The sequence below is a fragment of the Amblyomma maculatum genome, chromosome 4 (assembly GCF_055883805.1).
Source record: "Amblyomma maculatum isolate TAMU_Amacu chromosome 4, ASM5588380v1, whole genome shotgun sequence".
Classification (NCBI taxonomy): Eukaryota; Metazoa; Arthropoda; class Arachnida; order Ixodida; family Ixodidae; genus Amblyomma; species Amblyomma maculatum.
The window spans coordinates 136,603,755-136,615,242 of NC_139347.1; the positions used below are offsets into that span (position 1 = coordinate 136,603,755).

Here is an 11,488-nt window from a genome sequence, read left to right on the forward strand (position 1 = left end):
AAGTTGTAAGCATAAGTTATGTTGCCCAGCGAATTCGCTTTTCCAAAAGCGACGATCTGGATATGCTTCGCGACGTGAGAGAATGCAATCTATTCGAAGACTGCATGCGACACGCTGTTCGGTGGACGCATATAGGTATGCGTCTTGCTAATTGTTCATTGTAGAGCAACGACGTTGAGAACAGCAATTTCCAATTCGACCGACTCTTGGCTACGGCCGCTGCATGGCTCGGCTCAAGGCAGCTCGACTGAACAAAATTAGTTTGGTTCATCTGTACTAGATGGCGCGGCATAACACGTACGCACAGTTTTTCGAGGCTTGTATGAAAGGTCCATACATTTTGCTTCACGTACACCACGTACGTGAAACTAAAAGTAGTCCTGGCGAAATTCGCGCAGCGCACGTAGACTTCTCACGTTTGCGTACGTAACTCTGTACGCACCCTCCGCGTTTGGCGGGAGGTGGGGCGTGGCTCTCCGCGAGCGCGAAAGAAAAAAAAAACGGTCGAGGGAGCGCGCGCCGCTGGATTCAGTCTGGCCGAGGCGAGGGAAAAGCGCGCTGCGAGCGGTAGACACCCATCCTTCTCCCGTCAGTCAGCTAGACGGACCAATGGACGTCGTTCCCGATACGTACGTCGTTATCGGGGCCCGTCGGGCCAGCGCAGGGAGCGGTGAAGCTGGCTTCTCAAAGGAGAGCATGATGGAGCTTTGAATTGTATTTTCGATGCTTTGCGGCGCGCGTGTCGCTGTAGAATTTTGCACAGACTATCTCCGGTACCTGATCGAAACACTGGGCTCCTTTTTTTAAAAGGGCCTTCCCTGGACAGTGGCCCTTTAAGGCCCCGCCATGCTGTTTCAGCGGTTAGCGTGTTCGACTCCTGTGCCCAAGAATGTGAGATCGAATCCAGGCCGCAGTGGCAGCTTTTCGATAGAGGCAAAAAAGCAAGCTATTCGTTTGATGTGCGATGTCAGTGAACGTTAAAAAAATCAAGGTGGTCACAATTTCCGGGGCCCGGGCTCCACTACGGTGTCTCTGATAGGCTGAGTCACTTTGGGACGTAGAACTCCTTAGACTAAACCAAACCATTTTTTAAGGTCGCCGAGTTCACTTTCCCGCGTCTAATTTTTTTATAATACGGCGTAGCTGCGCTAACCATTTTATCGTCGGCGCTGCCATTTGTTGCAGGTGGCGCCACTTAGCAGCTACTAGAACACAACCGCCATGCTGGTCCACGGCCGGTCTCGGGGGCGGTCGCTTCCGCTGAACAGTGAGCTCTCGTGAACCGGGCAGTGAACGGCTTGTCCTCATTCCGCCGTGTCGCCACATTCCAGAGAGGAGGAGCCGCGCTGTGCACCCCACGTTCGAGGCTACTTCCCTCCTCGCCGCGAAAACGGTCTTATACTGTGGCCGGAACGAACACATCAAATAAACAGTCAAATGAGAACGACGGCAGTGAATAAATATGAAATGCGGGAAAGCCAACCCAACGAGCTTAAAAATACTGGTTTATTATGCTTATTTCGATCCACACTGTTGATTTAAAAATTTTTGAAAATGAGCTCTGGTGCGATATTGGTAGCCTTAATTCCCCAATATAACGTTGCCTCGTAAATCAAATAATAAAAGTTGCTTTGTTGATTACCGAATTATTTAATATTTTATGCTCAGATAAAATCTCGAGCACAGGCCAGTGAATAGGCAAAAATGGTGGACACAGTTACCAGAAATAATATTAAAATGCACTCAATTAAAAATGCTTAGTGCAGCTGAAGTTGCCCAATATGCATGGCAAGTTGTCGTCCTTGTAGTATATCCTACTGTCGTCACCTTCTTGCACTTTCGTCCGTCATGCTTGCAAACACTTCTAGGGAAAGTTTTTGCGGTACATTCGAAGTGAGAGATTGGGCATGAGCCTAAGTACATTGTGAGCAGCTTTATTTACAAGGAGGCCAGGAAAATACAAAATGCCAGATCATTTCTCGAGGGGTGCATAGTTGAGCAGCTTTTCAATGAGGTCCACGTGGCCCAGAAGCATCCTTCGACAGCAGTAGCGCTTCAGGCCCAGGGCGTCCAAGGCATCACTGCAGAGGTGCAAGAACTCCTTCAATGCATGCACATGACACGTCATCATCAAAACACTCTGTGGGCTGTGCAATGCAAAGCGGCCCGTCTATTACCCATATCAAAATATGAATAGCCTAAGGAATATCAATGACAGGGCAAATTGATAGAAATGCTGAAAAAGTCGGGAATGCAAAACAATGCCTTCACTACAAGGCCACCCGATTTCATTAAACTACACAAACAATGCTGTACACAGAAGCGAGAATTTTTCAACTTCCCTCCCAGGAAAAAAGATCGTCCCTTCTTTTTTTTTTTTTTTTAATATCTATAACAGAAACCGCTGAAAACGAAATGAAATAGCACCACCTGTTCCATTCCTGCGCCGGCTGTAAGTTTTGCTTCACCATTGCTGCAGGCGATGCGAACATCCGACTTCGGATCAAATAAAGTTCTCCAAACAAATTTGGTATAAAACAATACTCCTGACCAAATACCATTTCTATACAGAATTTGAGGGTTACCTGGGTTATCTGAAAAAAGCACCCTATGGGATGCGTATGCAAGTGCAATGCGCGATATTCATTACCTATTTACAAAATACTGTTGGCTTTACTGCAAAGCATTAAGAAGGAGTGGGTTTCAAAACCCACTTTCAAAAAGAATCAACCTCCTTGTAGCACACATTAAGCAGTACACAGAACAAAAAAATCTAACTAAAAGAAAAAAAAAGCCCATTATACAATGTTAGACAACACCTTGCATGAAGATTTTCCAAAATGAGCACGGTATAAAATTATTAAGAATTTTTAAACAAAGCTAAGCTGTAAACGATACCACAGTGAAAGCTCCTACAATATCTGTGTTGAGAACATTAAATTCCCGCACAGTAAGCAAAAAAAAAAATTTTGTATGTTTCACTGCAGCATGAGGACTCCCTTCACTTGTAAAGAATGGTAAGGTCGAAGGAGGGTTGAAATCTGGGTCAGTTGGTACATAGTCAGAGAATAAAAACCAGCCAAGGGACGAGGACGAAGAAAGACGATGTACACACGGATGTACAGCTTCCGTGTGTACATCGTCCTTCTTCGTCCTCGTCCCTTGGCTGGTTTTTATTCTCTGACTATGGTAAGGTCGTATCAAACAACCAGTGACGAGCTTAACGTGTTTGCCACTGTCAATTCCTAAGCTACTGTGAATGATTATATGTTACATATATGTACCCGAGTCTCGCAGTATCTCCTGAACTGAAGCAGTGGTTCCAAGCAACATGAGAAAATAGCAGCGCATTTTTATTTTCTAGCACGTTCACCTCCCGTAATTCCAATTTTTCGTTCATTGTAATGCCCATTGTGATTAGAAGTATTGCACTTCTTTGTGTGTTACAATCATATCATATTAATGCCATCATAACCATGTTATAAAAAATTTAACAATCATTGTTTACCTTGTACTGGCTTGCGTTGTTTTTGTATTTACTTTCATATTATCCCATATCTACATTTCACTGCAAATCTGTATGCACATCCTATTGCAATTTAACATGTACACACCTGTGCCATGACTTTGTGTTAACATTATTGTATACCTTTATATTTATTTTAGAATACCTTGTATCTTTTGCCCTGCCTTGTTGCGAATCGGGCGCTTGACCTTGTAAAGCTGACAATGACAGCTTAAAGCTCAGGTGATCCATCAATACTTTAGTTTTTCATCAAGGAATTGAACTGAAAACAAAACAAAAGAAAATGATAAATAATCCAGAATGATGAAATGTGTTGGTGCACTCGTGTGAACCTTACTAAGCAAAAAAAGATGAACAACATGGAGGGTGTATGTGTGATGCCTTCAAAGCTTAAAAATTTAGGCCCGGAACAGTAACGACAATATGTGTGTTCCTTCTTGTCCCAGCCTATGACCAACTGAACTACCTATACGAGCATAGCCTTGCAAACTCAATGGAAGCTTAATTTAACACTCCCAATGCTTCAAAGCTTAGATGACTGCTAGGGGAGAAAATGAGCATCAGGAAAAGTGGATTGTATGTGCTGTTTGTTTGCAGCTGTTTGCATTTTCTGCAGTGTTTTAGTTTCCTTTTTGCAAGCCTAATATTGTCATAAAGCATTATCATGCAATAAAACATTTGCACCCTAGAATTAGTTGAAAATTGCCATTATGTTGACTTGCTACTGTCTTCACCTAAAGCTGCTGTCACCTGTTACTCTCATGAGAACAGGTAATGTAGGCATGCAAAAGTACTTCAGTGTGGAAGCCTAAGCCTGGTCCAGGCCTGTTAGTTTACAAGCCCGAGCTCAAACTGCACCCACAGCCAAATGCCCAGAGCCGGCCCAATTTTTCGGGCAAGCCCGAGCTCAAGCCGATTTTCTTGAAATATGAGGCGTTAAACTGATTAAAAGATGCAGTTATGAAGAAAGAAACCAGCTCTGAAGCTTGCTGCCACATCGGTACGAATTTCTGCATTTCATCGACCCACGTCTCGGACACAGACTGCTACCTAGACTTGCTCTCCAGATGAAAGTTCTTTACCATCCCCTCCGTCTAAATGTTGCACTCACAAGCCTTTTATAGTTCTGTTTAGAACAAGAGAAATGCCATATTGCAACTGCAGATCAGTGCGAACAGTGCAGCATATTTTGCTAAAATGACCATTGTACGCTGATGAACATGCGCATTATAAGCATCGTATGGAATCACTGACCTCTGCCTCTAACTCTTGACTATGTAAAGACCTCCTCCAATTTGACTACGTCCCAAAGGTGTGGTGGTGATGTCATCGTCGGTGACTTTTGCGCGGTAGGCGAAACAACATTTCAGTAGCTTTTGCCTACCGTGATTACGGGGCAGTATGCTGGTTTGCTGCTGGCAAAAAAAAAAAAACACAGCACCATGCTAACTAGTTGTGTCATTGTGGCATGTGCCGAAAGGCGTAAAGGGCAATTTAGCAAGCTTGCACAGATTTCTTGCTAACGAAGGTCACCGTAAACGGTGGGCTGCCACGGTGGAGCACAAAGGCTGGATGCAAACATCGGCTCATTCAATATGTGGCAGTAGTAGTAGCAGTAAACATTTATTGATTTTGGAAACAAAATTTCAAAGACGTAGTCGTGGTTAAGGCTCTCATTTCAGAGCTCCCGTGGCCATCGCGGCTAAGCTAGAGCTTATTCACCTTTACACCAGAGCTGTCCGCATACACAAACGCTGCGAATACCTGGTGTTTGGCCTTCTTTACGGCACGTAATAAGATCTTTGTTTTGGTGCAGGTGCGACTGCGCACATAACATATGTAGACGAGACAGGCATATTATAATGTATAGGCCTGTTTCCTTATTGGTGCTTGCACAGATGTGTTTACCAATGTAAACAAAACACATTTTTTTTCTCTTTATTATGTGTGCGTAGTGAATTGCTGCGCGAGCGATCTGTGTTGAAATCCTTAATGGTTACGTTACATGGCTAACCTTCGCCGTGTTCACCTCAAATTATTTTAACTATTTCGTGATGAAGATTATCACTGTGCGTTGACAGTCGCTGATTTGCTCGATTGGAGCAGCAGTTTTTCATATAACGAGCAATTTTAGTTGTATTCACAGCGGCTAATTGTGAATGCAAGTTGTGGGGATCAGCACCACAGGTGGACATATGGGCACTAAAATGCAGCCATGGTGGCTGGGACTGAACTGGGGTGCCCTAACTACGGAACCACCACAACAGCTGCAGCTTTTAACCGAGAATACCCGTGATGAAATTGCAAACGTTAACGCCGACAGCCGTCTACGAATAGAGCAGATATAATGAATGCTCACCATGGCGATTTCAACGAATAATAATCAAATCCGTGTGGTGCCAAGGTGCAACGGCCTTGGTACTGTTTCCATGCTTACCTAAAAGCTGCTCGATGCTAGTGAGGGGCTTCGTGCTTAACAACGCTCATTTGCCGCTGAGTCTGAAGAATCAACCGAGAGTGCAATGATGTTTCCAGCGGATTGCTTCGTATATGGTTTGTGCACGCTATTTACGAGCCAGAAAAATCCACATTTACTCCATTTACTTACTTGACTGAAAACAGTTATAAGCATTCAAAGCTTTGCAATTTTTGACGCTTCCCGCAAATAATTTACTCAGTGAAAACAGCAAACAGATAACAATGTTGTTCATTTCCCCTGCCGGTCAGCAACACCTAATTTGTGCGACTTGAACCCACTCTCAGACTGCATGATACAACGTGCGGGATCGGACACTGCAGGCCATATACGGGGAGTTTTTCCATGCATCGCTTTTGTCCTCACCGCTGATACTATGCCTTGTGTACATGAACTCGACAGAATGCGGGTCAAGTCGATTATTCGAGAGAAAGAGAGAGTTTGAATCGGAAATGTGTGTCTGGTGCTTTTCTCTCTTCCTCTACGTTTTGCCCTTTCCCTTTAAAAGGGGACCTGACTCGACTTTTGTTGGGTCTATGTAAACCCTTGAGCACATGGGTATTTCGTCGGCCAAAAAGCTGCCTGTAGATTCCAATCAAATGCTCTTGACAAGCTTGGCCACAGTGCCGCTCCTGTGCTTTTTGCCTACCATGGGATCTCACAGTGCCTACCATGGGATTTTTGCCTACCATGGGTCTGGAATTAGAATGCAGCCTTCCAGGACCCTTGAACCCAGGATTGAAAATACTTACCCAAGACTATGAGGGCACATTCATATGGCTTAGTTAAAGCAGGGCTTTATATTTGTGTGGTCTATGATCTGGTAGCTTACAACTGTGTACTAATTAGCATGTGTGGGAAAACAGAGAGAGCAAGATAAACCTTTATTTAGAGAATGTGATTAATATTCGCCCTAGGTAGGCAGCCTCCTTTTTCCACGAAGCCTAGGACCTCAGCCATATCTCTAGTCTGGCATTGGCCAAAGCTACATTTCTTTTTTATTTCAACTGGAGACCGGTATTGCACAAGAAGGAAAGAATCGTAGAAATACAAGCGAAATGGTTTTCGAATGTTGAGGAGAATACTACAACGTCATCTAGGTAGCACTAACATGTGGTCCATTTGAAGCCACGCAGGAGAGTCCATAATACGCTCAAAGGTCACGTGATCGTTGCACAGATCAAAAGGCATAACTTTGAATTGGTACAGGCCGGCAAGGGTAACAAAGGCAGTTTTTTCACAGTCATGCTCGTCTACCACTATTTGCCAGTATCCCGAACGCAGATCTATTGATGATAAATAGCTGGCTACATACAGGCAATCCAGCATGTCGCTACTCGAGGCAGAGGGTAAACATATTTCTCGATGATCACATTCGCATTCAGGTGACATTAATCAATACAGAATTTTCGTCTTTTTCACTAAGATGACGGGTGGTGCCCATGGACTGCTGGAGGGATTGATGATGATGTTTGCCAGCATCTTGTCGACTTCAGACTGCTTGATTTAGCATTCAGAAGAGATACGTGCTCAAAGAGATACACAGATATTGCCGGAGTTAATGCGGTGTGTCACAGCGGAAGTTTGGCCGAGAGGACATTTGCCGAAATCAAAGATGTTCTTGTAGGAATCCAAGAGTTATGAGAGGGTGCGGGCGTGGTCTAGTGGCAGATCTCTAGCTACCATTGCAGAAGTAAGGTTGGAATGGGAAGTGGCCAAGAGCGCAGGTGCACAATGATTAGGTTGTAGCTCAGGTGTGAGAGCAGAAAGTGCGCGCCCGGTGGGGGGAACAGATCCGAGAATGTGATGCTTTGAGACAAGACTTGGGCAGAGAAGCTGAGGTTTAGAATCAGAATGTAAGTGCACATGGCAGTGACGGTGACGATGGTGTGAGGAAGAGTGACATTGTACTGAAGAACAAAATCAGTGATAGTGCAAGTAAGGCAGGCGCCATCAGGAACAAAGGGAAATGGAGATGTAGGAACATAGATGGAAGCTTCAGGTGGCAGGCGAACAAATTCAGCAGAGCGGGAGGTCCAAGCATAGAGGGCAAGTGGAGCAGTCGATAAGGGCAGCATAGGCCAACAAAAAGTCTATGCCGAAAATAATATGATGAGGACAGCGATCTATAACAGTGAACAAAACAGGGGTAGTACAGTTGGCAATATTAACATGGGCAGTGCACATTCTAACGACAGCAGCTGCACTCCAACGGCGACACGAATGACGGAGGAAGCGGCGGGGGTCCAAACCTTTTTCAAAAGTCGACGAAAAAATGAACTAAGGACAGAAACTTGGGTGCTAGTATCAATTAAAGCAATCACAGGTACGCCATCTACATAAATGTTGAGAAGGTTGTGTCGGTCAGCCATGTTCAGGAGAGGAATTTCGGGCCGGGTCGTCAATGCAGTCACCTTCAGTGGCGGAACGCAACAGCTACGGCAATGAGGAGGAATGTGGCCGACACATGAGCAGTTGAAGCAGATTGGTCGGGCATCCAAGGTTCGCCATTCTTCGGGGTTGCGGTTGCGGTATCGTGTCGGGAAGGGCGCAGTAGGAGCCGCAGCAGCTATCACCGGAATGGTGGGCTGGAAAGAAGACTGAGCAGACTGCTGACCGGAGTTGAGGCTGACATTCGCACTGAGGCCCACATTTGCGAATTCCTGGCAAACAACAGCTTGGATCAGGGCAAAAGTAGTGCACACAGGCTGAGGGGTGAATGCAGTGGGAGTCATAGCCTCCAACTCTCTGCAAACAATTCCGGTCACATTTGCTGGGTGGGTCGGCAGATGCAGTGTTGGCAGACCTTCGCATGAAGACGTAGCAGCTGTGTTTGGCAAGCGGTCGAAGCAGGGAGCAGTACGACGGTGTTTAGCTCGCTCAAACCACCAACATACTTCGAAGACGAAGTCGACTGTCATAGTCATATATCTTTGCAAAGCAGAAGATAAAATGCGTCGTCGGCGATTCTCTTCACAATATTGGCCCACCCTGTGGGCCTCTGACACGGTAGTTGACTGCGCTCAGCAAGCAAGATCTTTTTTTTTGCACTGAGGTTGTGTCCAATTGGCTTTTCAAATAAGTCTTTCAGCGTCTGCCTGAATATGTCCCAGGATGTTATATCTTCCTCGTGCATCTTGAACCTGACAAGCGCCATTCTCGCCAGGTAGAAAAACATGTTGGCAAGCATGACAGTAGCGTCCCAGTGGTTGTGCTTGCTTACCTACTCACACATGGAGGACCAGCGGTCAACATCGACTTCATCGGAGCCACAAAAGGTGCCCGGTTCCCGAGACTGTGCCATGACAACGGTCGGCGCTGGGAATGTGCAGAGTGGCATACTTAAAGAATTAAGCTGGCGGTGACTTCGAAGCTCCAGGTTGTGATCCCGTAATAGTCTTACCCGGCACTCTCAACCAAACTGTTACGAGGCATTTCTGAGCCGTAAGACTCTCAATTCAACGTCAGGAGCACCTCCAGAACACCAGAGCACACCAACACAACAGCTTTAGCTTCGGTGTCATCAGCGTTCAACACAGCGTTCAAAACATTCTCGTCAACTTTCGGCATCTTGGCTAGACACCGTAACAACATTGAGCGCCAGCACCAGCTCCAGAACTATTTGTGCAACTATACTGATTAAGTAAAACATTTCTGTATGAAAAAGTGAGCCTTAAGGTTCAACCGAAGCCCTGCAGCTTCTGCGACGGTCAGACCCTGTGATCCTGAACGTAGATATCAAAATACTTCAAACAGTACAGACCTTGACTCCAGTCTGCCTGAAAATATTTGGTGTAGTTTTCATGCTAGTCTGCCCGTTAATTCTCCCGTCCGAGGATATGCCGCCAGAGTTAAGGACTTGTACTCACGTCCAAAGTACGAACGCAATAAACATGAACGCAAAAAGATTTTTTTTTTTTTTTTTTTTTTTCAGTATCAAAGGGCTGACACCGAACATTCTAGAAACGAGGCTGACTATATCTGCAGGCAGTGCACCCAATATTATGTCCATAACTGTGAAAAGTGCGTCGCTTCCGCCCATCAGCTCAGCAACGGGGATGATCTGAACACGAATTCAAGGCAAAATGGCCAACCACAACGTGCTGCCAGTCAGAGACAACGCGTCAGCCAGCGCGCTGCTCACCCTTCGGTGTACTCAGCTTGCAGAAGGCCCAGGTAGGCTTCCCACTTGTTCCCGATGACTTTACCGCACGTGAAGCAGCGCACGGGAATGATCATCCTGCCGGCCGGCTGTCAACTCTCGACTGCGAGGAACGAAGAAACGACGCTGAGAACAGACACCGCGAGAGACAGTGGCACAAATGACTACACGTGTCCCGCTATTGGCACGCCAGTGTCAGCAGACACAGATCTACAAATTCTTTATGATGCTTACCGCAGATTTTTTTTAATGTCACAGGGCACAACGGTTACCAATGACACCAAATTACACGAGGTTGGCGATGTTCGCAAGCGCTAGAGATACGACAAGCGCAAAGTGCGCAAATTATGCGGTGAAGCAATTCGCGCAGTAAAGCCGTAAAGCCGGAAAGCCGGCCGGCCGACCACGAAGTCGTACACAAATCTTAAATATAAAATAAACTTCTTGTAGGAAAAGTTAAAAGTATATTTGTTATTATTAAAAGATTTTATTATATTTTTAGCAGTTTTGCTGACTCTACAGAAGAAATATTTTATTTGTTACGTTTGTTTTGTTTTTACATATCGAGCCAAGCTGGTCCAAATCTGTAGACACATATTGAGCCACATTTAGCTGGCAAGCAGGATGTGTTGTTTTTTTGCAGTCACTTGTGTTTCGTTTACGTCGTGACGCTGAGCGTAGCGAGCATACCCACGCATCACCGACCGACGACACGACCGACGAATATGCGAGACGTTTCCGTACCCCGGCTGGATACGTGTTGTGGCGGCTGACTGGAGCTGCCCACATTTTCGCGTACGAAGGGACATAACCAGAGGCAAGTGCGACTGCGGCGAGAACCCCGATGGAGACAAGTTGGATCGAGCGCTGACGGTGTCCGATTAACGCTGCATGATTAGCTGAGGACCTAAATCCGGTAAGGCGCTGACACCTCGATTTCCTTCGCTGAGCGAACTGCGGACGCTTGCATTTTTGCTTTTCCCAAGCGTGGCGAACTTTGATCGCTGCTCGGACCGCAGCCTGTTTGTGCGAGTTTACTTTCGTACGTAACGTTGCATAACATTTTAGAGGAAGGGCGGAAGTATTACATACGTGACCTTCTTGACGAGATGAATGTGGAGCGTGCGCGTAGTATCTAATCGCATTTCAAGAGCGCAGTTGTAGAACCTGTCTTCGCGTAAAGCTCGCGTGAACTTGAACCACTCGTCTGATTAAACTGCTCGAATGTCTGAGCGAAAGTGAGAAACCGCAGTTCTTTCGCTTTGTTGGAATTCCAGCGCACCTGTGAGTTCCGGAAGCATCCTGCACAAATGCAAAAGGCAGC

General features: G+C 45.8%; 1 protein-coding gene across 3 annotated transcripts; it reads right to left on the reverse strand.

The window, feature by feature from the left end:
• Positions 1 to 1,918: 1,918 nt before the first annotated feature.
• On the reverse strand, positions 1,919 to 10,551 carry Polr2L (DNA-directed RNA polymerases I, II, and III subunit Rpb10). 3 transcript variants are annotated; one of them, XM_084602551.1, is made up of 4 exons: positions 10,399 to 10,412; positions 10,147 to 10,267; positions 3,672 to 3,788; positions 1,919 to 2,081 (listed from the first exon to the last, which is right to left on the reverse strand). In XM_084602551.1, the coding sequence occupies exons 3-4, from the start codon at positions 3,755 to 3,757 to the stop codon at positions 1,973 to 1,975; spliced, it is 195 nt and encodes a 64-aa protein (XP_084458677.1). In that variant the 5' UTR covers positions 3,758 to 3,788; positions 10,147 to 10,267; positions 10,399 to 10,412; the 3' UTR covers positions 1,919 to 1,972. The 3 variants fall into 3 exon arrangements, with proteins under 3 accessions (XP_084458677.1, XP_084458676.1, XP_084458678.1); XM_084602550.1 differs by lacking the exon at positions 3,672 to 3,788 and having other exon boundaries at positions 10,399 to 10,551; XM_084602552.1 differs by lacking the exons at positions 10,147 to 10,267; positions 10,399 to 10,412 and adding an exon at positions 4,781 to 4,950.
• Between the last annotated feature and the right edge of the window lie 937 nt (positions 10,552 to 11,488).